This window comes from Halichoerus grypus, chromosome 2, assembly GCF_964656455.1.
Source record: "Halichoerus grypus chromosome 2, mHalGry1.hap1.1, whole genome shotgun sequence".
Classification (NCBI taxonomy): Eukaryota; Metazoa; Chordata; class Mammalia; order Carnivora; family Phocidae; genus Halichoerus; species Halichoerus grypus.
In genome coordinates this window covers 152,196,063-152,222,136 of record NC_135713.1, presented here as the reverse complement: position 1 = coordinate 152,222,136, position 26,074 = coordinate 152,196,063, and the positions used below count along the sequence as shown (strand labels likewise).

At 53.6% G+C, this 26,074-nt stretch overlaps 2 protein-coding genes across 5 annotated transcripts; one reads left to right on the top strand and one right to left on the bottom strand.

Moving 5' to 3' along the window:
- Positions 1–525: 525 nt before the first annotated feature.
- On the bottom strand, positions 526–12,195 carry WRAP53 (WD repeat containing antisense to TP53). 2 transcript variants are annotated; one of them, XM_078067867.1, is made up of 11 exons: positions 12,097–12,195; positions 10,613–11,728; positions 10,351–10,449; positions 9,985–10,096; positions 2,766–2,854; positions 2,455–2,545; positions 2,215–2,347; positions 1,450–1,658; positions 1,133–1,236; positions 880–1,014; positions 526–789 (listed from the first exon to the last, which is right to left on the bottom strand). In XM_078067867.1, exons 2-11 carry the CDS (start codon positions 10,990–10,992, stop codon positions 543–545), a joined length of 1,599 nt encoding a protein of 532 aa, XP_077923993.1. In that variant the 5' UTR covers positions 10,993–11,728; positions 12,097–12,195; the 3' UTR covers positions 526–542. The 2 variants fall into 2 exon arrangements, with proteins under 2 accessions (XP_077923993.1, XP_035933405.1); XM_036077512.2 differs by having other exon boundaries at positions 10,613–12,127.
- Positions 12,176–24,879, top strand: TP53 (tumor protein p53). Of its 3 annotated transcripts, XM_036077516.2 has the most exons (13): positions 12,205–12,318; positions 18,132–18,274; positions 19,346–19,506; positions 20,667–20,768; positions 20,910–20,931; positions 21,012–21,248; positions 21,585–21,771; positions 21,864–21,976; positions 22,198–22,307; positions 22,580–22,716; positions 22,813–22,886; positions 23,240–23,346; positions 23,948–24,879. In XM_036077516.2, the coding sequence occupies exons 4-13, from the start codon at positions 20,695–20,697 to the stop codon at positions 24,027–24,029; spliced, it is 1,143 nt and encodes a 380-aa protein (XP_035933409.1). In that variant the 5' UTR covers positions 12,205–12,318; positions 18,132–18,274; positions 19,346–19,506; positions 20,667–20,694; the 3' UTR covers positions 24,030–24,879. The 3 variants fall into 3 exon arrangements, with proteins under 3 accessions (XP_035933408.1, XP_035933409.1, XP_035933407.1); XM_036077515.2 differs by lacking the exons at positions 18,132–18,274; positions 19,346–19,506 and having other exon boundaries at positions 12,176–12,318; XM_036077514.2 differs by lacking the exons at positions 12,205–12,318; positions 18,132–18,274; positions 19,346–19,506 and adding an exon at positions 20,278–20,299.
- Positions 24,880–26,074: the final 1,195 nt, after the last annotated feature.

The window sequence follows — 26,074 nt, the reverse complement described above, 5'->3', positions numbered from 1 at the left end:
CTCGTGTGTGTCCTTGACTAGGGCTACTCCTGGGGGAGCCCAGGGGAGGCGGGCGGGGGGCCCTGCGGCTCCCCTCCCCCCCAGGCTGAGTAACAGTCCCTCTGCTGCCGGGTGGTGGTAACCAGCGTGCCGCGCGAGTGAGCGGGCGTCCTGTCTGTCACTGTCTGCACGGTCTCACGCAGTCACACCCAGCAGTCTGACACACGGCGCCTGCCACCGCTGCTCAGCCGCGCTCACCCTGACCCTGCCGCCCCCACCTTGGGAGTGAGATTTCAAACAGGTTCCCCCTTCAGTTTACCGCGTTGCCTAGCAACCCGCCAGTCAATGGCATGGAGCCCCACCCCCACTCCCTTGACTTCACACCGAGCTCCGCAGCCCCATTGGCTCGCGCCTAGTCCCACCTCTCACCCTGGTTTGGGGAACAATATGCCAAGCCCTACCGCTGCTGGACAAGGGAGCCCGCGGGTACCCCTCCCGGCCCCGTCTCCATCATGCGCCTCCCAAAAACAGACACAAAGCCTCCGGTACCACACAGAACCTTTTTATACAAACTCGCCCCCGCCTTCCTCCGTCCCCCCGGGCCCCTTCTTGCCCTGGCGAGCATCAGCCGCCCTGGCGTCGGGGCCCCCCCCACACCACCAGAGCTGAAGCTGACATTCAAGGTGGACGTGGCGCATGGAAAGCAGGGGAAGGTCTGCGCCCTGCTCCCCGTCGTCCTCACTGTCCGCGGGCTCCGGAAACACGCGCTGACCCGAGGCAGTAGCCAGCAAAGGCAGGCTAGGGTGCAGGCTGCGGGGAGAGAGCGCGCAGGGCGTGTCAGCACCTCAGCGCCCCCCGCCCCCCAGCCTGAGCCCCCAGATCCGGGCGGCACGGGATCACCTCACTCCATTGGTGCAGTCCTTCTGGGGCAGAAAGCTCAGCACGGGCTCCGGCTTCCCCTCCTGTCCAGCCCCGCCGGAGTCCCACACAGACACGGCCCCGTTAGTGCTGCCACTCACTAAGAACTGCCCAGTCCTGGGGGAGAGAGACGCCCGGTGACACCGAGTCCTCACCCCCGGGGCTGGGACCTACAGCTGGGCTCCGGCAGCCCTGGGGCATTGGTCCCCGGGGCAGGAAGGACCCGGTCACTCACGGATCCAGATCAAAGTAGATGCGCTGGTTGGTGGTCACCTCTCGACTCAGGGACCACAGTGGGTGACCAGGCTGCCGGAGGTCCCAGCATAGCAGCTCGGCATCCTGGAGACACGGAGCAGGGGGGCCCTGGAGTCCATCCCTCCCCTGCCCACCCCCTCCACCCCCCAAGACATCCCTGCTTCCCTCAAGCTTTACAGACGCTCCCTTAGCTTGGGTTAATTTTTTCCCCCCGCCTGTCCCCCAACACAACACGGACTACGTCCCCATTCCTGCCTCCTGTGCACCCTCTCTGGAATCTCAGGACGTGACCCCTACCTTGCGGGCTCCTGAGAAGAAGCGGTTGCCATCGGGGTGGAAGCAGAGGTGAGTGACACCTCCTTGGTGTCCTCCCAGCAAGGCAAGAGGGGAGCCACCGTCACAGGCATAGAGACCCAGGGAGCGGCCGTAGGAGCCGCAGGCGTAGAGGGGCCGGGCTGGGCTGAAGGCTACGCAGGATATGATGCCGCTCTGGCCCTGCTTTTTGGCTAGACAGGGAAGGAACAAGCTGGGCAGCGGGCGGGGACACCTGACATTAGCAGGCTAACCAGAGCTGCATCTCTGTCTCCTGTCCCATGAGCTGGAAATGAATGCCTCCCCTGCCCCGTGTGCCACAGCAGGATAAAGACCTCTGAGGCCCCCCAGATCCTTCCATCCCCACAAAGGACCGAAGTGCTCAAGACTTATTTCCTCCTTCTCAAACCTGTGTCATCTTGGAGGGATGGAAAGCTGAAGGCTTACAGGAAAATGAAACAGCGTCACCGCCAATTTCCTAGAGATACCAAGATTCTGGAGAGCGAAAGGGACGCCGCCGACAGGCCCTGCGCTCAGGAGTGAAGCAGCTCCTTACCGTGCAGCTCGACCCTGGGACAGTCTCACCCCCTCCCTAAGCCTGTTTTCTCCTCTGCCCACTGAGTACAACCTGCCTCCCTGGGCTGTCCTGAAGATGATGGGCCACGCCTGGTCCCCTGGCTCGCACAAGGCCCCTCTGCACAGGGCGGTGCCCTTTTCCTTCCTCCTCCCCCGGGAGGCACAGATGCTTACCAAACGTGGCTCGGACCTCACAGTCACGGCCAGGTCGGGCCGTGGAAAAGACGCGCACGGTCCTGTTGAAGCCACAGAAGAGCTGGGAGCCATCCGGGGAGAAACAGAGCGAGTGGGCTGCCGTCAGCTCATCCTAAGGGCAGGAAAGCACTGCAAACAGGCCCAGCAAAGCCTCAGCGGTCCCCAAGGAGGGAGAGCGGGGCCAGGATGAGCCCTGGGCCTGGACGGGGAGGTCCCTACCAGGTGGTTGTAGGCCCGAAAGGAAGCCCGGAGCTCTCCGGTGAATGCATCCCAGATGTGAATGGGGTTCTCCCGGCTGCTGCTGGCCACGCTGAGAGAGACACGGACACTGAGGTCCTGGTGCTGTCAAAGGAAGGGGAGGAAGCCAACTGACCGGCCCCCTCCGCTTGCATCTGAAGGGTACACCAAGCTGTCCTCCCCCAGAAACCCCTGGCACCCCTAGCTCCCTCTCAGTAGAGGGTCCCCTTGAAACAGAGGTGGGGGGACGGGATGGGAAGGGAAGGCGGGGGCAGGCAAAGGACATCACTTACTAGGAGGTGTCTGGCTCGGTTGAAGACATCAGAGAATACCAACAATAATCATAGATGGTGTCGCCTTCCACCATGCGAAGGACAGGGGCCTGGACAGAGACGCAGGGATGCCTGGGTCACTGGCAGGAGAAGGAGGCCGTCATGCCTCCAGCACTACCGTGATGCGGGGGTGGGGGGGCTGTCTGTCAGCACTTAACCAGGCAGAAGGCAGACGGGGTTAATATGAAGAACAGAATCCTGATCTCAATGTTCCAGGGTCAGCTCAGACTCTGATGTCAGATTTGGGCCGCCAAAGCCATACAGGTTTATCCTTTTGCTTTTTAAACACTTAGGAAGAAGCAAAGAATATATCCCAACAAAGAAACCAAGAACCAACCATTGATACAAATACTTACTGAGCACCTACTAGATGCCATTTGATCCTTTAAAAAAATTATTAAACGGTTCAAACATGCACAGAAGGTTTTTTTGGTTTTTGGTGGGCAGCAAAACCAAGTTTATGGAGCGATGGTAGAAAGCTCCTGAAGAGAGAGGGGACCTGAGAGGGCTGCCCAGCAAAGAAGCATTTTTAGAAACTCCTGTGACTCCTCCAACCAGCTTAAAAAATAAAATATAAAACAGTTAAAACTTCTTCCCAAGAAAACCTTCCCTCAGAGGTAAACACTATCTTGAATTCATCATTCTCATCCATCTCTTTAGAAATACATTTTTTTTTTTAAAAAAAAGATTTTATTTATTTATTTGACAGAGAGAGACACAGCGAGAGAGGGAATACAAGCAGGGGGAGTGGGAGAGGGAGAAGCAGGCTTCCCGCGGAGCAGGGAGCCTGATGTGGGGGCACCTGGGTGGCTCCATCAGTTAAGTATCCAACTGTTGATCTGGGCTCAGGTCATGATCCCAGGGTCCTGGGATCGAGCCCCGCATCGGGCTTCCTACTCCCCGGGAAGCCTGCTTCTCCCTCTCCCTCTGCCCCTGCTTGTGTTCCCGCTCTCGCTGTCTCTCTCTGTCAAATACACAAAAAATCTTAAAAAAAAAAAAAAAAAAAAACCCAAACGCGAAGTATACCATTGTCCTGCATGCCCTTCCGTTTAGTACCAATGGTGCAGACGGTCCACCTCTCTTTGTGACGGGGGACGTGGCCACGGTGACGCACTGGGCTCCAGAGCTCAGGCACCTTCGCCCCTGGGCAGCCCCCGCTCACTGTCCTTCCCTGTGGACAGTCACGGCGTTTCTCCGCATTCCGGCGGCCGTGCTTTCAACATTCGGGAGCACGGGTGCGAGGGCAGCTCTACGGCCGCTCGTCGCCCGCTCCGCGAGATGCAGTCACGCTCAGGCCCGAGTGCCCACCCCGATCCACTCTCCCACCGGCAGCCTGTGAGCGCCCGGTGCTCGGCGTCCTCTTGTACTGCCAGACCTTCGACTTCTTCCCCGGTGGCGGCTGTGAGCGAGAACCCCACCGTGGTACAAACCGGCACTGCCCTGGTGACCTGTGCTCACCGGTCACACAAGTACACCTTTTCGTAACTTCTGCTCCTCTTTCTACCGGGCTGTTGTCTTCTCCTTACTGATGTGAAGGGACTCTTTGAGACATCTGGGTGACCGTCCTTTGTCAGTTGTTCCCTGGCCTTCGGCGTGACGGCATGCCCCAGGACTTGCGTCTCCACTCTGAACCTACTCATCAGACCACCGGGCACGCCGCTCCGGGCGCACAGCCCACAGCCACCTCAAACTCAGCTGGTCTGTGACGGACCCAGCTCCCGCCTCCTTCAAACCTCCTGCTCCCCCCGGGCTCCACACCCAAATGTCTAAGCGTCCAATCTGAGCACCAGCCCGGGCCACTACGGCTCTTCACTCCCTTTCCACTCCTGACCAAAGAGCCACTGGCGACACGAACCTCGCCAGGCCCGCCTCCAGGCGCCCCTGAATGCGTGCACTCCCTTCCAGTCCCGTGCCAAGCCGCTGCCCTCCTGCTAACATCGCTGCAATTCTGCAAGTTCTCCAGGCCTCCCTGCACTGTCGCGCTCCAAGCTGCCCGTCCGTTCTCCACGCTGCAGCCCAGCAGGCCCCAGAGACCTTGCTAAGTTGGCATTCTGTCCAGCATCATGCTCCCGCTTAAAACGTTTAATGAGTCCACGTAACCCTCAGTATAAACCCCAATCTCCTTACCAGGTGGCTACCCCCTACTCACCTCTCACGGCTCATCCCTCCGGACTCACTCCTTTAAAATCTCTATATCCCACCATTTTGACTCCCAGTCCCCAGAAGGTGCCAACTCACCACACCCTCGATCTGCAGGCTTTCACTAGCGTCCAGGTCTGGAATAGTCTCCCTTCACCTCCCTCAACAACTCCTTCTGGTTGAATCCTAATCACTCTTCTGGTCTCTTAGACGCTTCTTCCACTGGGAGGCCTTCCCTAACCCCTCAGCAGAGCAAGCTGCCCCGCTCCAGGTTCCTACAGCCCTCCGTGCTCCTCACTCCACACCACACCCATCAGAGGAGGCAAGAATCCTATCTGTCTGGTTCACCACTGTTTCCCCAACACCTAGTATGTTATCAGCAGTCAATGACAAATGTCTTAATGAGCAAACAAAGACAGGAGACTGTTCCAGTAATATAAGGACCCCAATAATAAGACCTGAATTAAAGCAGGGGCAGCAGAGTGGGAAGAAGCAAATGGATCCGAAAGATTAGGGGGACTCGATGGAATCTGGCAATTAATTGGATGTGGGGGGTCAGGGAAAAGGAAGATTAAAGGATGAGACCCGGGCTTCTGGTTTGGATACCCAAGGTCACCAAGATGGTGGAAAGACCTGGGGTGCACAGGAGAGCCATGAGGTGTTAATGTCCTTGGTGGATAAAGGAGACTCACAGAGCATAAGCCTCAAAGGAAAAGTTTTTACAAAGAGAGAGCGCAATTGTCTGAATATAACATGTAGGAACAAGAACAGCCCCCCCACCGAACCTGAGATACGCAGGGCACAGAGGATGTGCGGTCTCCCCTGGCTGGGCTAGAGGGAGTGAAGGCCTCGAGCAAAAGGTCCAGGGCAGGAAAAGAACTCAGGGCCGAGGTTGGGGAGTTAGGAATGGGAGTTTCAGAAAGCTCTGTGAAAAGTCAGAGAGGAATTAGGAAACTATGTTGGGAAGAAGAAACGGGTATCTGGAAATACTCAAAATCGGCCTTCCCCGATTTCCCCACCTACATTAACTGTGTCCATTTCCAAACACTGAGCTTGCAGACACAGAAAGTGAAATTCTCAATGAACGAAGCTGTGATGGATCTGGTACACTCACACTGCTAACAGCAGATCAAAAGCAAAAAGCACGAGAGCCTTGAAGACAAGTCGGCTATCGGTATCACGAGACATGAAACAAGTACGGGTACTCCTGACCCGGAGTATCTCTTACTCATAAAATGTCTCTTATGGAAAGAATCTCCATCAAAACACATGAAGATGGTCACTGAATAATTTATGATACAACAATCCTGGAAACCCAGACGTGTGAAACAGGGGACTAGGTACGGGACTGACTGATCAGAGGCGCCCAGCGCAGCATCGGACACCAGGACACACGACTATGGAGACCAAAGCACCATGGAAACCACTCAGGATACGACTGTTAAGAAATAAAAAAGCAGTCTACAAAACCATCTGCTATAGGATCATAACCACATAAAAAGCTTCCATGCAGTACAGAGCTTGGAAAGAATGGACAAAAACGTAAAGGGCTGACTTTTGTAGAGTGCTGGCTAATGATGGTTTTTCCCTTAATAATCCTGTTTCTCAAAAACGAGCTGGTGCAATCCATTCCGAACCTGCCACGGTTCCAGAGGCTCTTCTCACTAGCCCCGCTCCTGGGCTCCTGCAGGAGAGCCCCGGCACGCCCGCCCAGCCCTGAGACACCCCCAGTTCCTGCTGCAAGAACCAGGGGCGAGCGCAAGGAGGCAGACCGGCTCCCTGCCTCACTCCCCACAGATTCTCCTGTGGTTCTCGGTGACGTTCATTCCCACAGCACCCTGAGAGCTCGCTCCTCTCTGTGCCCAGCATATTCTTCCCCAAGATGTCAGCCAGTTCACTCCCTTCCTCCCTTCATGTCTCTGCTCGAATGTCACCTTAATAGCGAGGTCTTCCTTGACCATCCTTTTTAAAATTGCAGTCCATTGCCCCAATCCTCTTCCTTGCTTTATTTTTCTTCATGGCACTTGTCAGGTATACCTTTTACTTGGTTATTTCTTTTTTCTTTTTTTTTTTTTTAAAGATTTTATTTATTTATTTGAGACAGAGAGAGAGAGCACATGAGATGGGGGAGGGTCAGAGGGAGAAGCAGGCTCCGATGCGGGACTCGATCCAGGGACTCCAGGATCATGACCTGAGCCGAAGGCAGTCGCTTAACCAACTGAGCCACCCAGGCGCCCCTTACTTGGTTATTTCTTTATTTTCTATTCCCTGCACTGGATTATAAGCTATCACACAAGGAGGACGGGGGGACTTGTGTCTGTTTCTGTTCCCGACTAATCCCTAGCACCTAAAATAGGGCCTGGCGCATAGAATGAGCTCAACAAAAACGTGTTCACCAAATGAATCAATGAAAGGACGAGTGGGTCCCTCCGACACTCTGGTCTCTCCCAGTGCTTGCCTTCCAGAGCACCCACAGCCACAGCCTTCCCTTGACCCCGGCCGCCCCTCCCACAGTCGAGTCCCAGGCCCTGTCATACCACAATCTCCAACTACCGTCTCCGACCTATCCAGCTGACTTGCTCTATTTCTACCACCACAATTATTCTGCTTCATCAAAAACGCATTTACAGTCCATTTCCTTACCTGCTTTACATTCCAGTCAACCAACTACACACACCCTCTGCAGATGCTCTAAGGACACCCTTGTCTTTCACTGCCGGCGAATCCCAGCCCATGATCCTCCTATTCCGTGCTTGACTCAACTAATACCAACGACTAGCGTTTACTGAATACAAAACAGGCACCGATTCGTACACGTTACATTAATATTTTTAAATTCTCACAACTAGCCTATGAGCTGGGCGCCACGATGCTCATCCTCGCTGTACAAACAGAGAAAATACAGCCCGTTCACTTGCTGGGGAGAGAGAGATGCACAATGAAGTCACCAGACCTCACTTTAAATGGGTGGCAACAAATTTCCAGTGGGCCCTGAGCACAGAACAGCAACGCTACCACGTTCCTTGCTGCCTCTGATTTCCGACTCCCCGGGACCAATCATTCACACCTTCTGCGCTCTCCCCACAGACCCTCTTCCTTCAACTGATAACCTCCCTTCATGCTTCACTGAAAAGTCAAGTGAGGAGATGTGGAAATCCTCCAACCACTGAGCAGCTGCCTCACTTCCTACTGCAAGGGAGGACTCTGCACCTAACAAAGTCCTCTGCTGTGCTCCGGATCCTGTCCTCAGTCAGCCGCTCAGGGACCTGCTACCCCCTCTCTCCTCCAGCGTCAGTTCCTCCCTGTCTCTTGGGTTATTTCCGACCCTGCAGAAGCACCCCATTAACCCTTCTTTGGCCCCATATTCCCTCTGGTCACCATCCCATTTCTCAACTCCCTTCCACAAGAAAACTTTCCAAAGAATTGTCTCCAACTCCTCTTCCCCCCGCCCTACTTGGCTTCTGCCTCCATCACTCCTCGGAAAGTGCTCTTGCCAAGGTCACTAATGTCTTCTTGGGTCATTCTCTAAATTTGTCTCACCTTCAACAGCATTAGACCTGACTCTGCCTCTGCTTTTGTCACCCCTCCTGCCCTCCACTCCATCTGCTGGAGCGCTCGGGGCTCTGTTAGAGCCTTCTTTTTTTTTTTTTTAAGATTTTATTTATTTATTTGACAGAGAGACACAACGAGAGAGGGAGCACAAGCAGGGGGAGTGGGAGAGGGAGAAGCAGGCTTTCCGCCGAGCAGGGAGCCTGATGCGGGGCTCGATCCCAGGACCCTGGGATCATGACCTGAGCTGAAGGCAGACGCTTAACGACTGAGCCACCCAGGCGCCCTAGAGCCTTCTCCTTCTCCAGCTACACTCAAGACTGAATCCGTTCACAAGATACCAAGTACCATCTACATGCTTCTCCGCTTCCCAAAGTACACCCCCAGCCCCAATTTCTCCCTTAGCTTCACATTTCACAGATCTAAACACTCTTGACTTGTCCCAATACCTCTTCATATCTGTTTCCTCCTAAGTTAAATCGTACCACCACCTACCTGGCTGTAAACACCTGGACCCTTGATTGTTTCCTTCCCTGAACCTTCACAACCAATTGACCTCCACATCCTACAAAATACACTTTGAATCATCCACACCTCTCCATTTCCCCTGCTGCCACTCCAGCCCGAGCCACCACCGTTTCTCACCAGGACCATGACAGATGCATCCCAATGAATCCCCCTGATTTCACTCTTGTTCACCACAATCCATTCTCTAAAAACTTCAGCCATCATTTCGCTCTTCTGTTTTAAAACTCTCCTCTGGTTTCTCAAACTCCAAACCCACCAGATCCGACATGGGTCACGGGTCATGGGATCCATCCTCACACTTTCCCCCTCACTGGCCTCAGTCCAGGCACGCTGGCCTTCCTTCTGTTCCCTGAAAACACAAAGCTCCTGCCCCACTCTGGGGCTCTGTAATGTCACTGCCTCTTCCTGGGATGCTCTTTCTACAGCCCCTCATATGACTGATCCCATCATCCTTCACGTCTCAGCTCGAATGTCCCCTCTTCAGAGAGCCCCTTCCTTATCTAAAGTGGTCTCCTCAAGTTAGTCCCTCCTCATCCTGTTTCTTTCCTTCACAGCATTTAGCATAATGCGTGATGAACTTCGTTATTTATCGCTTTACGTGTGTGTCGTCTAGCTCCCACAAGAGAAAGCAAACCAGCTCTTCACCTGTCTGCTTCAGCACTTTATCCCAGCACCAAACACAGTAACTGATCCTTTGGCGGTCATTCAGTAAACATCTGTAAGTCAATTAAATACTGCCCTGAGAAACCCGCTACTCTTTCACAGAAAACAAGTATCCACAACTAAAGGAAGGAAGGACACCTCTCTAAACTTCACATCCTGGCTAGAAAGTGCCACCTGCGTACGTTCATGAAGAAATGTTCTGTTTGTGAACAGGAAACATGTGGACTCAACTTTCTCCACCTACTCGAAGGACTGAAATGTGCAGCATTGGTGAAGGGTCACAGGTAGCCCCTACCCTTACCATCTCTGCATATTCCAGCTGCTCCCCGTCATTGTACAGCTCCGGGGGTAGGTTATAAATCCGTAGAATATTATCGGCACTATTGGTCAAGATGCAGGAACCATCAGGGGCCCTGTAGGAATGGGAAAGAGTTAGAAAGCTGGACAGGGCTCTGTTTTCCAAGTGCAGGGCTAAGACTGAGCCTATGGCTGGGGTAGGTAAGCCCCCACCCTACCCAAGGCCTTGAGGAAAGCAGAAAACACATAATCCTAGATGAAATTTAAGCTCAGTCCAAGAGAACTCTTACTCCTTCTCCCAGATAACTGGGGTTGTTTTATAGTGAAAATCCTGAGCACGGTTATCTCCCACCCGATTATCCTTACTTACCACTTACAGCCTTTCAAGAAGTTCTCGGGGTGGCTGCTGAACTCCGACCAGGAACCACTGAGAAACCGAGGTAGCTGGGAGAAGCTGTAGTTCCAAATGCTGGAAGGAAGATGGGTGGCCAACAAACTAGGTCGGCAAAGCAAGGAGGAAGCGGGCCTGCAGAAGTGGGGCTGAGGACGGGCGGATACGCGTGCAGTGCACTTCCACGCATCTCCCACTCCCGATCCCCTCGGGCCCCGACGGCCCTGCCATCACCACTTACGCGTATCCCTCGTCCTCCGGGGCGGGGTCCTCAGACACACCTTCCACGGCCTCTCCGGGCCGCGACTCTGGCCCGTTCGATTCTTCTGCAGGAAGGCTCACGTTTTCACAAAGTGCTGGCTCCTCGCTTCGAGGGCTCAACTCGCTAGGAGCAGCGAAGCCCGCCTCCGGGGCGGTGGAGGCAGAAGCTGAGCCGCCCTCCCCCGGCTCCTGGGATCCAGCCGTGCGATCCGGGGACGAGCGGGGAGGGTCGTCCCCAGCCGGTGGTGGTGGCGGCAACACTTCGGGATCCGTATTTTCTTCCGTCGGGGATGCCTGAGCGGGGGCCTGGTCCGCAGCAAGGCAGTCCGGGGCTAACCCGGGCGCCCCCGGTGCGCTCATGCTGCCGACGAAGCAGGGACACCGGCCTCCGCCGCAACCCTCGCCCCGCGTGGCCGACACGACCCCAAAGTCCGCTCGGCTCCCGGACGCAGACCTGGAGAACGCGCCGGGGCCTTCCTCCTTCTTCCGGGAGGGGGCGGAAGACCCCCGGGAGCCGAGCCGGACAGGTGGACAAGCCGAGGATGCAAGCACCGCGTCTCTCCGCCGGGTCGGTCGCTAAGAGCCGCTCGCTCTCGCGGGATTTGGCCCCGCCTTTCCATTGGACCTCCGCATCCCGGATCAGATTTCGCGGGCGACCCACGGGAGGGGCGGGGCAGGCACGTAACGGGTCACGCAGGCTTACCGTTCCCATCAAGCCGTGGGGCTCCTGGTGGCTGCTGGGTATTGTAGTCCGAGAGTTTCTGCCTCGGCGAGAAGTGCCTGCGCTCCCCCTGCCGTCTCCCCCGGGCACTCTTAAAGCACCTACTCCCCCCACCACCTGCAGAGGGCGCCACCGCTATATTTGATTTTACAGGTTTTGACCGTCTTTTGCTTCTCATTCCGCCAAATTTCTGACTTCCGTCTCTTTTCATTCATTCAGTGTGTTTATTACCGTGCTCTTCCTTTCTACCCGGTACCGTACTAGGCACTGAGAAATACAACAATGAATAAGACAGTAGACAAGGTCTCTGCCCCCAAGGCTTACGCTGCTGTGTATTTAAGGCAAGGAACAGATCTTTGCAGAAAACGGTCAGGGCTGTGAAGGAAATTAAACAAGACGGTGTGATACAGAGTATCTGAAGGCATTCGTTGCATTCGGATGTTAAGGGAGTCCTTCCTAAAAGCTGACGTTTTAGCTGCTGAGAAGAAACTCTCCAGCTATCTGGGAGAGGAATGACAAGTGCAAAGGACCCTGTTCCTTCCACCTTCATGTTTGACACATGGCAGGAGTCTTCTAAAATGGTTTCCACCAACTCTGCCCCCGCAGCTCTGGCTTGTCGAACTTCCCCCACCCCAACGTCAAGGAGCAACAGCACCAACACGGCGAGAGTCCCGACTGCCTCCCTGTCCTCCCCGCGGACTCCACTCCCACCTCCTCCGCCCCGGCGAACTGCTTGCCCTTACTTGTCATGGCGACCGTCCAGCTTTGTGCCAGGAGCCTCGCGGGGGTTGCTGGGATTGGGATTTTCCCCTCCCATGTGCTCCGACTGGCGCTAAAAGTTTTGAGCCTCTCAAAAGTCCAGAGCCACGATCCTGGGCGCAGGTGGCCGCTGGGCTCCGGGGTCACCTGGCGTCCGGCCTCGGAGCGTGCTTCCCAGGACGGTGACACGCTCCCCTGAGGTTCGGGTAAGCTCCTGACTGAGCCAGATGAGTCCTCTCTGAGTCACCGGCTCTCGGCTCCGTGTATTTTCAGCTTGGGAGAATTGAGGGGTCTGGGGGTGGGGCACTGGGGACTTAGCGATTTGCGGGAACGGACGTTTGGCTGGCGGCACCAACCTAGGAATGCAAAGTTGAGAGGCCTGGGTGTATAGGTGATGGGGATGTTAGGACCAGCCGGACTCGGGGCTGAACAGGAGAGTGGGACCTGCAGCAGGCCTAAGGGGTGCTTTCCCGCCCCACCCCACCCATCCCAGTGCTGGGTGTGGGGAACCCTGAAATAAGACGCACAAAGCGTCAGGGTCTGAGATTTTCGAATCTCGGAATTTTGGGGACCCGTGGCCCCAGATTTTCGAGCCCACCGCATCCTGGTGGAACCTCGGCTCCATTCCGAAATGACTATTCGGGGGGTTGATCCAGGAAGCCCAAGCTGCTAAGGTCCCATAACTTCCGGACCTTTGTCCTTCCTGGACGTCTCTTTCCAACCGGTCCCCGGCTCCGCTAGATGGAGAAAATCCAGTTAGACTGTCAGTCGTGGAAGTGGGAAGCGCTCCACGGGAGGTCGGCCCGCGAGGCCGGGGAGGACTGTCCAGGTCCGAGAGGCCCGCGAGCCCTGTTATTGTTTGGCTGTACGTTTACATTTCTGCCACTTTGCCGCAGTGTTTCCGGTTTCTTTTTTCCGGAGCAGCTCACTGTCCACCCGGTTGGAGGGAAGAAGAGAGAAAATGTCATTTAGCCCGGCTCCGCTTAAGTGCAGGAGGAGGGGCTAGCCCCCTCCCCTGCTTTTTTTTCCCCCTTCCCGGACCACTTAGCTGTCACTCTGGGGTGGGAGGGAGGGTCTGTTTTGATGCAAACCTCAATCCCTCCCCCTCTTTGAATGGTGTGCTCCACCCCGTCGGCTGCAACCCGGGCGGACGCTACCATTGCGAGGGACGGGGTTTTAAAAAGCGTGCCGACGGCAGGCCCTGGGTATTTTCGAGAACGGATTCATTTGAGAATTAAACGATGACAGAGTGCGATGGTGCGCCGTTTGTTTATGGCCGGGACCCGGTTTCTTGGGCATCCGGCTCCGGGCTCAGCCATTCCGATTTCGGACGCAGAGCGAACGTCGTGGGGGCGGAAGGGGCGGGGGCTGGAGGGGCGGGGCGAGCCGAGGAGAGCCGGGCCGAGCCGAGCGGAGCCGAGGGGAGCCGAGGGGAGCCGAAGGGGCGGGGGGCGGGCCTCCCGCCCGTCCGTCACTGGCGGCGCGGCGCTTCCAGCCTGCGCTCCCTCACCTGCGCACCTGCTCCGTACCGGCCTCCGCGCGCGGGGCGTGTGTGCAGCTTGTTCCGAAATCGAGGTAGCATTGACACCCACTGCAATTAGACGAGTTTTGGCAACTAACCCCCAGCCTGTCAAAATGCACATTTTCATCGCCCTAGAGAAGGTTCTCGTGCCTCTACCCAGTCAGTCTCTGACCCTCGTCTTTATTTTGAGTTCTGTCACCAGTTTTGCCTGTTGGAGAACGTCGTGTAAATGGACCCACACAGGATATGCTCCTTTGTGTAGGTTTCTGGTGGGCAGCATAATGCCTGTGACATGCATCCGTGTTACTAAATGTATCAGTGTTTTGCTCCTTTGTATTTAGCACATCTCATCGGATGAATAAACCGTGGATTGTTTATCCATTCTCCTTTCGGTGACCATTTGAGTGGTTTCCCGTTTGGGGTTATTTCGAATAAAGCTGCTATTAACATTCTTGTACAATTCTCTTTGTGGTCATATGTTTTCATGTTTTTATTATTATTATTATTATTTGGATAACTGCTTGGGCATGGAATTGCTAGGTAAGAGAGCAGATCTAAACTTGATTTTTTAAATTCTCATATTTCAGAGTGGTTGTCCCAGTGTTACATTCCCACCAGCAAGAGCCATCCTTCCTCACATTTGGTTTGTCAGTCTTTCTAATGTGGTACATCATTGTGGTTTTAATTTGCAATCCTCTTAGCTAGGATCAGTTTTCATGTGCTTATTGGCCATTCCTGTGTCATAATGGAAGCGGCTTTTCAAATCTTTCCCCCATTTTTTTGAAGTTGGTTTATTTGCTTTTTTAAATTGTGTTCAGCTGCATGCAGTTCTTTATATATTCTGGATAGGCTTCTTTTGTCACTATTTGTGTTTTCTCCTGACCTGTTACTTGCCTCTCTGTCACTGTCTAAGAAGGAGCAGCAGAAGATTCATCTTCTGTCTTTCAAATGTTTTCTGTGACCTGTTTAGAAAATCTTTGCTGACCCTAAGGTCATGAAGAATCTCTAGGATATTTTCTTCAAGAACCTTTACAGTTTTAGGTTTTATACTTAAGTCTACGAGCCATAATTAATTAATTAATTTTAAAATAATTTTTATGATGTGAGGTAGGAGTTCTGTTTTTTGGGGGGGGGGGTTAGATTCCTATATAGATATCCTGTTCCTCTAGCTCCACTTGTTGAAACAGCCCTCCTTTCCCCCACTAAATTGCTTTTAATTGGAGTGCTTGGTCCATTTAACTTAATGCAGTTATTGTAAGGTTTGGGTTTAAGTCTACCATGTTAATGCTATTTTCTATTCTATTTCTTCTTTGTTCTTCTCTTCAAGCATTTGAGGAAGAAACAGTACCAATCTTATGCAAACTTTCAGAATATAGAAGAGGTAACATTTCCCAACTAATTTCATAATATCCTGAGAATCCTGATACCAAAACCAGACAAGGGCATTACAAGAAAAGAACATTTAGACCAATATTCTTGCTAATATATAATATATATATATATATATATATATATATGCAAATATGTATATATATACATATACATATGTATGTGCAAATATGTATATGCAAAAATCTTAGCAAATCAAATCTGATAATCTATAAAAGTGGTAAATACATCCTGACCGAGTAGAGTTTATCTCTAGACTGCAATGATGTTTTAACATTTAAAAAATCAATCAGTGTAATTTGCCACATTAACAGATTGAAGGATAAAAATCCTATGATCATTTCAACAGATGCATAAAAAGCAGTTGACATTATGCAGCACCTATTCATGATTTTAAAAAGAAAAGAAAAGCCAAGCTCCCAGCAAACTAGGAAAAGGAAAGCTTTCTCAGTCTGATAAAGGGCACCCCCAATCAAGTTACCATCAATACATAGTCATGACAGACTGAATGCTTGTTTTCTAAGATCAGGAACTAGAAAAGGATTTGATTCTCACCCCTTCAACATTACACTGAAGGTGTTAACCAGGCTAATAGAAGATCCATTGAAAAACAGCACCTGGGGGCGCCTGGGTGGCTCAGTTGGTTAAGCGACTGCCTTCGGCTCAGGTCGTGATCCTGGAGTCCCAGGATCGAGTCCCGCATCGGGCTCCCTGCTCAGCAGGGAGTCTGCTTCTCCCTCTGACCCTCCCCCCCTCTCATGTGCTCTCTCTCTCTCAAATAAATAAATAAAATCTTAAAAAAAAAAAAAAAAGAAAAAGAGCACCTGGCTGGCTCAGTTGGTAGAGCATGCAACTCTTGATCTCAGGGTTGGAAGTTTGAGCCCCATGTTGGATGTAGAGATTACTTAAAAAATAAAATCTTTTAAAAAGAAAAATTATCATGACTGATAAGTGATGATAGCAAGGTCACAGGTTTCAAAGGCAATATATATAAATTGTATTTTTATATAATAGCAACCATTGAATCTGAAGTCGGAAAATGAATTGTAAAAACAGTGCCACTTACAAAGCATCCAAAAACATAGCATACATACCTGGGGATAAATTGAACAAAAGATGGACAAGGTTCTATATTAAAAACTGCAAACTATTGCTGAGAGAATTTAAGGAAGATTTAAATAACAGAGTACCATATTCATGGATGGAACACTCAATAGTGTTGAGATGTCAGTACTCTTCAAAATGATTTAGTTTGATCCCAAGCAAAATCCTAGCAGGTCTGTTTGTAGAAACTGACAAGCCGATTCCAAAATGAAAATGTAGTACAAAGTTGGAGGTCTTAAACTAGCTGACTTTCAAGATTACTATAAAGCTACTGTAGGACAACAACCGTGAACAGAATAGAGCCCAGGAAAAGACACGTGAGTGTAGTCAAATGGTTTTCTACAAAGGCCCCAGAATGAAGCCCTGCTAAAACAACTGGAAGTGGAAAATGGACTTTGACCCCTGACCCTTAACCCCTACCTCACACCATACAAAGTTTGAGATGGATAGTAGACCTAAGCATAAAATGTATAACTTTCAAAAGGAAACACGGCAAAGTGTCTTAGGCTTGGTAGGGCTAGGTTAGAAGGTTGTATCAAAATGTGTCAAATTTGTTTTCTAATTGGTAAACTTAAGATTGTGCATTTCAACTTACGTAGATTTTACCTCAAAAACATTTGTGGGCTTCTGGGGAGCGGCTGGGGGTTTAGGGGAGACAATAAAGGCAGAATGTTGATTATTCTTGAAGCTGGAAGATGGATACACGGGAGTACATCTTTCTTTTTTAGGTTTTTTTATTTTAGAAAAACACAGATGAGAATAATACAACACTCGTATTCCCACCAAAGAATTATAACACTTAACATTTGTCTTATTTGTGTCCCTATTTTAATATACAAGTGATGTATGAATACCATCTTTTTAAATTTTCCTTCATTAATCAAGCCAGAACCCTGTGATGGTACCCCCAGTCCCATGAGCATACATATCTCCCTCTCTCTGAGACCATCACTATCATAGTTTGTAAGTGTTTATTCTTGCCTGTCTTTCATACTTCCACGTATATATGTTTATAAGCAATAAATACAGTTGACCCTTGAACAGCACAGGTTTGAACTCCATGAGACCACTTATCATGGATTTTTTGGATAAATAGAGTATAGTATTGTGAATGCCTTTTTTTTCCTCGTGATTATCTTAATAGCATTATCTCTAGCATGCTTTTTTTAAGATTTTATTTATTTATTTGAGAGGGAGAGCGAGCATGAGCAGGGGGAGAAGCAGGCTCCCCGCTGAGCAGGGAGCCCCACGTGGGGGTTCAATCTCAAGACCCTGGGATCATGACCTGAGCTGAAGACAGATGCTCAACCGACTTAGCCACGCAGGCACCCCTCTCTCTAGCTTATTTTAAGAATGTAGTATATATATCTAAAACTAATGATGTAATGTATGGGGATTAACATAGCAATAAAAAAATTAAAAAAAAAAAAAGAATATAGTATATAAGAGGTGCCTGGGTGGCTCAGTCGGTGAAGCATCTGCCTTCCGTTCAGGTAGTGATCTTTGGGTCCTGGGATCGAGCCCCGTGTTGGACTCTCTGCTCAGTGGGGAGTCTGCTTCTCCCTCTCTCTCTCTCCCTCTGTGCTCTCTCCCTCTGTGTGCTCTCTCTCTCAAATAAATAAAATCTTTAAAAAGAAAGAATATAGTATATATAGTATATACACAAAATATGCGTTAATTGTTGATGTTATTGGTAAGGCTTCTGCTCAGCAGTAGGCTATTAGTAGTTAAATTTTGGGGCAGTCAAGAGCTACACATGGATTTTCAACAGCACAGGGGGCCCCGCCCCCAACCCCCACATCGTTCAAGGGTCAACTCTAGTCATTTTGTATTTGTAATTCACATAAACTACCTACATTACTGTGTTTGGCTTTTTTTTCCCCCTGCAAATTGTATTTTGTAATCAACCTGTTTCTGAGCTATATCTAGTTACATATATACAGATAAACTCATTTCCTTAAACTGTTGTAGTAAATGTCTCTCTCTTGTCGGTATTTCATGTAGCCATTCCCTACTGGTGGATAGTAACGTTTCTCGTCACCTGTCATCGAGAACAACGCTGACGTGAACATATTTGTGCAAAACTCCTGCTGCCCCATACAACACTCTTCTAAGGGGGTTTTACCTAGAAGTGGTTTTGCAAAGCAGTAAGTTGCCTGACCCTGCCTTATTATTTTCCAGAATCATCTTGGTTGTTGTTTTTTTCCAACCAAATAGCTTTCAGCCAAGAAAATTTTTTACAGCAGACTCTGGATGAAGGCAGAGGAGCATAATTATTTAGAGCTTGGGTGTGGGCTTTGGACAGCCCAGGTTCAAATCCCTCGCCCTGCCCCTCGGGAGGTTTCTGAATCTGGATAAGTGAGATAATTCTTTCAACCTCCATTCCCTCAGCTGGTGATACCTACCGGTAAGGGCTTCTTGAGAGGATTAATGAGATAAGCCTCTGGGAGCAGTGGGCCCCTGTGGGGATGGATAAACATCAGCCCTTGTTGGGATGGTGGTTGGCTGGGCCCCTCAATGGAGTCCCAGCTGAGTTTGTGGCCTTCCCACCAGGGATATCTATGTAAACGTCCTGCCTCCCTAGCCATTTGGAAGGTCTGGTTCAGCTTCTGAAAATTTAGTTTAATGGCCCTTGGTGCTCATCCCTGGGAAGGACCGGCTCTGAGAAGGTCTCCTAGTGATTGTACCTGCAATACAGAACTAATAAAATGGGATAATCCTATAAACAAACACATTTGTCAAGCTTTTATTATGTGCCAGGCACTTTTCTCAGCTCTCTACCTTACCCATAATAAGTAGGGTACTACTTTAGAGCAGAGGACACTGAGGCACAGAGAGGTTAAGTATCTTCCCCAAATTACACAGCTATTACGTGGTGAGACTGGGATGCAGGCCTAGCCTGCCGCTCATGGCTCCCAGTCCTGGGTAGTTTTCACTAAGCACATAAAGATGAGGAAAACTCAATGCCTGTATGTGAGGAAGCCAAAAGGCTAGCCCTTGAGGTAGGTAAAGTTGGTAAGGTAAGGTAAGGTAAAGGCGGGTAAAGTTGCACAGCAAATGTAAGTAACATTTAGGGCTTTCGACTTCTGAAGCTCCCTTCCATAAACATCTCACAGTTCTTTGGATCATAGAAGGAGCGGGGTCCTGGTCCTTTCCCGCCAAGCAAAGATTTGGGATCCCTTCCCCTGCCGCCCGCTCCTGCCTTCCTCCCTCCACAGGCATTGTCCATCCTCCCCCCCCCCCCCCCCCGCCACCCCAGCATTGGCGGCTGTGATAAGGAGCCCTTTGCCAGCCTCTTCTTTGGAGGACTTTTGTCAGCCAAAATCTACACTTCCAGCCTTAACAAGAGAGCTCTGAAGAGAGAATAGTCGGTGACGAAGTAAGCATCCTCCTGCTAGATGTCTGAATGGTCATTTTTAATAAAAGCTCATTTGTTCGCCTATGTGTGCTGTGGGCGGGTTTGGAGACTCAGTTTCCTCATCTGTCGCGGGGCGGGGGGGGTGGCTCGGGGGCGGCCAGAGTGGTTCTTGGGACAAATGAATTAACCCACATGAACGGATTTCACAAACTCTGAGCACATAAGAAATCAGGCCTGGGAGCAGGTGAATGTTGGTGGGAGGAGCTTCGGGGGGTGGGGGTGGGGGTGATGGGCTTGTCATGCTCTACAAGACAAAGAAGTAATGAAGGGACGTCCACAGGGGGCGTGGTTTTTTCTCAAAACTCACAGCAAACTTGGTGTCAGGGAAGATGCCACGAGACGGTGGCCGCATAGCCTAGGACGGCGCCCCGGCCGGGACCGGGACTGCCCCTGTGAACTGCTCGCTCCTTGGACAGCTCACAACCTGCTCACGGCCTGGGCACAACCATTCACTTACGCCCCGCAGTCTTTGCCTGGGCGGTCTGGGCAAACATCCTTGAGGAGCTGTGATATTCAAGACAAGGTCCCAGAAGATGCCTCCCCTGCAGCCGTGGCTGGACCAGGGTTCCCAGTAGAGGGAACCACCAGCCGGCTAAACCGGGCTGTGTCTGGCAGCAGAGAAGGGCAGCCCGTGGCTGGAGCGTGCTAGAAGATGAAGTCAGAGAGGCAGGCGGGGGAGTCCGGAGGACCCTGTGCACCAGGGCTGGGAGTGGGATTCCAGTTCTTCAGGAAGCTTCGTGATGAAGGGGGTCAGGTGGGGAATGTGGGGGTCCCTGGAGGTATCTTCCCCCAGGGGGAGGGTGTAGGCTGACATGCTTCATCCTTATTACCAGGACAGAAATAGGGTACCCTTCCAGGAAGGCTTGTGGACTCAGTGGTGGGAAGGCTGAAATTCCGTCTCTGGTTATCTTTGTACCTTGAGGCCGGGTGGGGCGGGCTGGGCTGGGCTGGGTTGGGTCATCAAGGGGCTGGGCAGGAGCAACCCTGCGCCTGGGGAGGCCAGGGGCGGCGGCATCTCAGGCCCTGGTACGGTGTTGGTGGAGAGGTCCCTCCTGCCACAGGGTTGGGGGGCCCGGGGTTGGGTGTGTCTCATACTGGACCCCCCACTTTGCTCTCCACAGCGGCTACACTCCCTTCCCAGGAGCTGCGATGCAGGACCCACAGTCGGAGCTCACCATCGACCCCCCTCTGAGCCAGGAGACATTTTCCGAATTGTGGAACCTGTAAGTGGAGGGCAGGGCAGGCTGCCCACCAGCCTCCCAGCATCCCTGCCCCATCCTGCCCGTCCACCCCAATCCCCAGCCCCCTGGTAGAAGCCCGTGGGAAGCAAACACCAGCACTGACTTTCTGCTCTTGTCTTCCAGGCTTCCTGAAAACAATGTTCTGGTAAGGACTGGGGGGGGGGGGGGCCTGCGGGGCGGGGGGCTGGGGACCTGGCCCTCCGACTCTTGTCTCTCCACCTGCAGTCTTCCGAGCTGTCCCCGGCAGTGGACGAACTGCTGCTCTCAGAAGGCGTCGCGTGGCTGGATACAGGGTCCGATGACACTTCCAGGATGGCCGCAGCTCCTGCCCCCGCGGGTCCCGGACCAGCCACCTCCTGGCCCCTGTCATCCTTCGTCCCTTCCCCGAAGACCTACCCTGGCACCTATGGGTTCCGTTTGGGGTTCCTGCATTCCGGGACAGCCAAGTCTGTTACTTGCACGGTCAGTGGCCCTCACGCGCTGGTTTCCACGGGACTGTTCCGCGCCTGGCCACACTTTGGGCCTCTCCAGTCTGCACTTCTCCTTAGTCTTTGACCTTGGGCTTTCACCCTTCCCGTCATACCGGACCCTGGAACTCTTCTTCCTTTTCCTTCACTCATTCAGTCCTTGGCTTTTCAAAGTAAGCTTCTGGGACGCAGACCCCAACCCCGCCATGTCTAGCCACCGTCCCCACACGGCCCGTGGCTTCCGGCTGGTGCCCCGGCTGTCTGTCCATTTGCGCCCCCGCCCCCCCACACTCATCCCCTGACCTGTCCGCCCCTCCTCCTCTCCTTACAGTACTCCCCGTCCCTCAACAAGCTGTTTTGCCAGCTGGCAAAGACCTGCCCGGTGCAGCTGTGGGTCAGCTCCCCGCCCCCACCCGACACCTGCGTCCGTGCCATGGCCATCTATAAGAAGTCCGAGTTCGTGACAGAGGTGGTGCGGCGCTGCCCCCACCACGAGCGCTGTCCCGACAACAGTGATGGTGAGCGGCGGGGGCGGGGCGGGGGTGGGGCGGGCCGGTGCCCGGAGGCCCCAAACCCCTGATTTCCCGATTTCCTCCCCGGCTGCTCGCAGGGCTGGCCCCGCCTCAGCATCTCATCCGGGTGGAAGGAAACTTGCGAGCCAAGTACTTGGACGACAGAAACACTTTCCGACACAGCGTGGTGGTGCCCTACGAGCCGCCCGAGGTCTGGTTTGGCGTCTGAGGTCTCTGGGAGGAGAGGGCTGGAGGGGTCCATCACGTGGGAGATGGGGGGGCTTTCTCCTTATTCAGCCTCCGCACGGCCCCGTGAGGTGTGCAGAGCCAGGCGGGTCATCCCCATTCCGCGGTTGGGGAAACTGAGGCCTAGGGAGACTGCAGGCCGCCGGGGGCGGGGTGGCCTGACCTTGGGCCTGTCTTCTGGCTCAGGTCGGCTCTGATTGTACCACCGTCCACTACAACTACATGTGTAACAGCTCTTGCATGGGGGGCATGAACCGGAGGCCCATCCTCACCATCATCACCCTGGAAGACTCCAGGTAGGGCCCTGCACGCCGCCCTGCCCCCGGCCCCTCCCTCCCTTGCTGACACCCATCTTTCCCACTCATGCCTGCCCCACACCTGGACTCTCCTCTGCTGTCCCCCACCCTCGGCCTCCCCCAGTTTCCTTCCTCCGGCTTTGGAACCTCTCTGACCTGCGGCTTCTCAGTAGTCCTCGGCTCAGGCTCCGCAGAGGATGAGGGTGGTTGGGAGTTAGGGGGGTGGTTCACCTCCCTCACCGCCTCCCGCTTTGGTCTTCTTGCCGGGGTAGTGGTAACGTGCTGGGGCGGAGCAGCTTTGAGGTACGCGTCTGTGCCTGTCCTGGGCGAGACCGGCGCACAGAGGAGGAGAATTTCCGCAAGAAGGGGGAGCCTTGCCCCGAGCCGCCCCCCGGGAGCACTAAGCGAGGTAAGCAGGCAGGACAAGAGGTGGTAGGGGAGGCTCAGAGGGTGCAGTTCTGCTCAAAATGTACTCTTCTCTTGTCTTTCCTCCCCTCTTTCCCAGCACTGACTCCCAGCACCAGCTCCTCTCCTCCCCAAAAGAAGAAGCCACTGGATGGGGAATATTTCACCCTTCAGGTACCAAGCCTGGGAGGGACAGAGAGGCAGGCTCTTGCCCCCACTCAGTGGGCCCGGATGAGGGGAAAAAAACTATGAAGGGAGCAAACGGGAGGCTGGGCCTTGTTCCTGTATCCATCCTTTCCTCTGGTCCTGTCCCCGATTCTGGAAGTGAATATTCCTGGGTTGAATATTGTTTTCAAGCCCAGCGCTGAGAACGCTGTCTTTTTCCTGACTGCCCTGCTTGCAGTTAGGGCACTTGCCATCAGGGCGCGGCCGGCCCTCGATGCAGACTGCCACACCACACCACGGGGGTTCCCCGGTACTGGGGCTTCGCCTTCATGCTTCTTTCTCCCCCTCCTCCCCTGCCACAGATCCGCGGACGTGAACGCTTCAACATGTTCAGGGAGTTGAATGAGGCCTTGGAGCTGAAGGATGCCCTGAGTGGAAAGGAGCCAGGCGGAAGCAGGGCTCACTCCAGGTGAGTGACCGGGGGCCTCTCCCAGCCCCACACGCCTGCCTTCCTACCTTGGAAAGACACGGGATTCCATTCTAATCCTACCTTCAAGGTCAAAGGGAGCTGACGCCCTCACAGTGGGACCCCCCCCCCAGCCCAAACATGCTTCCGTCTCCCCCTGGGCGTATCCCACAACCCCATTCCTGCCTTGGGAGGTCCCCAAGCCCCTCCAGGGATGAGCAGGGGTGTTTCTTTGTCATTTCCAACAACCTCTGGCGCAGAGCTGGGGGTTCAAATCGGGGCCTGATAACCATGTGGGAGTATTGGACATGGCGGGGTTGGGACAGACCCCCAGCCCTGCCGAGTACGAGCATCCCTGGGGCCTTGCCACTCCCCTTCTGGGGCTCGGTTTCCTTGCTTGTCCGACGGGGTGGGGGGAAGATGAAGAGAATACGCGGAAGTGACCCGGGTCTCAGCAAACATACCTGCAGTTGGCGATGACCGTTTTAACTGAAATTCCCTTGTTCCCGCCTCAGGCCCTCCCAAGCGGAGGTCTAGGACAAGGAGCCCCCAGCCTCCCACTCGCTGATGTCATCTCTTCCCCTCCCCCTTGTCTCCCCAACAGCCACCTGAAGGCTAAGAAGGGGCAGTCTACCTCCCGCCATAAAAAACTGATGTTGAAGAGAGAGGGGCCCGACTCGGACTGACGTCCCCTGCTTCCTGTGCCCCCTCCCCCGCCCCCCACTGACCCCCTCCCCCTTGCCCCTCTTTCCCTGGCATTTTTGGGACTTGGGAGCTTGAGCACACCTGCTCGGTGTGTGGACTGCTTAGTACAGGTGTGCTCCAGAGACGCTCTGGATTCTTCCATTCGCCTTGCCCTAAGGCTCTGTAAAGAAGTTGGCCTACAAGGTCGGTTGGTCGGGGGGGGGACGTAGGACGTTCCAGCCTGGTTTTTAAAGATTTTTACTGTGAGGAACCATGGGAGAGGTAGGAAAATGTTCCTGAACGTCAGGAGCGTTTTAGAGCTAATCACACGCTGGGCTGTGAGCCCAGTTCTCTACTGTCTTAGCCAGTGGTTGAAATTTCCTAATTTCATAGGCCATTTTTATGAAATGCTGATAACCATACCTACCTCACGGAGTTTGTTGTGAGGGTGAATGAAATTATGTATGTCTGACCCCCCAAAACAGCCCTTTTACCCCATGATGTCTGCGACGTGGTGCCTCCGAGGCTGGCGGTCCCCTGTCCGTGCTGGTGGGCAGGGCGACAGCTCGTATGAGGGGGCAGCTGGTGAGGGGTCCCCTTCCTGCTGGCCCAGCCAAATCCTGTCCGACCTCTTGGGGAGCCCCGGCGCCCAGGAGGAAATCTCACTCCCATCTCACAGACTGGAGGATTCCATCCCTGGTGTAGGATCTGTATCTGCCGAGGTTTTTTTACTTCCCCCAATCTCTCAGGATCGATTTCTTTTGCACTCTGCACCCACACCCCCTCCTCCTCTTCCCTTTTTATATCCCGTTTTTATATCGGTCTCTTATTTTACAATAAACTTTGCTACCACCTGTGCGTCCGTGGGGTGGGCGACTGGGCAGGCTGCGTGGGGAAGAAGGCGGTGACCCTGGGAGGCAGCCACCTGAGTCTCCCGGGAGTGTGGGCTGGGGGGCCCAAGGCCGGGGCTCCCAGAGGAGAACAAAAGCTGGAGACTGGGTCAGTCTGCGGGCTGCATGACAACAAGGGAGGGGGGGCGCTCCATTCATAACTCGGGAACCAACTGTCCCTCCTCCCCTCCTGCCAGGCCTGGCACGAGGTTCTCTCCTGCCCCTGCTTCTAGGATTGGGCTGCTACCCCCTCCGTCAGCCTCTCACCAAGGATTATGGGATTTAAATGTCTGATTTAGCAAGGCTGGGCCTCTGGGGTGGCCATCTGCTCCGCAAGAAAGGGGCAGGATACCTGGGTCCCCGAGGGGAAAGGTGGTGGGTGCCGTTGGATGAAGAGAGGGAGCAGGGGAGGCCTGCCGGCCTGGGTCCCAGGAAAGTGGGGGCGGCTAAGGTGAGGGCTGGGGTGTAGGGCTGGGGCCTTCCCGGCATCCCCTCATCCTGGGCCTCATGCCAGGCAATTCAATGAATTGAAGCTTTAAACTCTGCCAGGAAAACCTTTCAAAGGGCTTCTTGGGGTAGGGAGGAGAGCTGAGGTTGGGGAGCTCAGCACCCCCGCCCGTCCTATTCCTTGGTGCGGCTGGCTCCCAGGGAGGGGGGCTGGGGGCGAGCTCTCCCCATCACCCGCTGCTGGCTGAGCCAGTGCTTGGAGGGATGGCCAGACAGTAGGGACATGGCTTGGCCCACCTCCTCCTTGGAGGCAGAGGGACGGGTGCTAAGGTCCAGAGAAGCTTCTGGGGCCACTGTCTTCTCAGCCTTATCAACCAGGCTTCAAGTGCCTGTGGGAGTTCGTTGGCTTGCTCCAAGGATCCCAGATGGCTGTGCAGCCACCAGCCTCCGTGGCCTCAAAACCACCTTCTTTCTCTTTCTCGCCAGGGAATGCCAAACACTCCCCAGGAGACCTGGAACCATCTCCCTCAGAGACGGTTCTCCTTCATCTCTCCCCACCCACCGGGGCCTTGGCAAACCAGACCTCTCGAAACTCATTCCCTCTCTTCGCTCTGCTACATGGCTCACTTTGAAGCTCCCTTCTGACCAGCGTCCGGCACCCCTGACTCCCATTTCCCTAGACTGTCCCTGGCTGTTTTGGATTCTGCTCT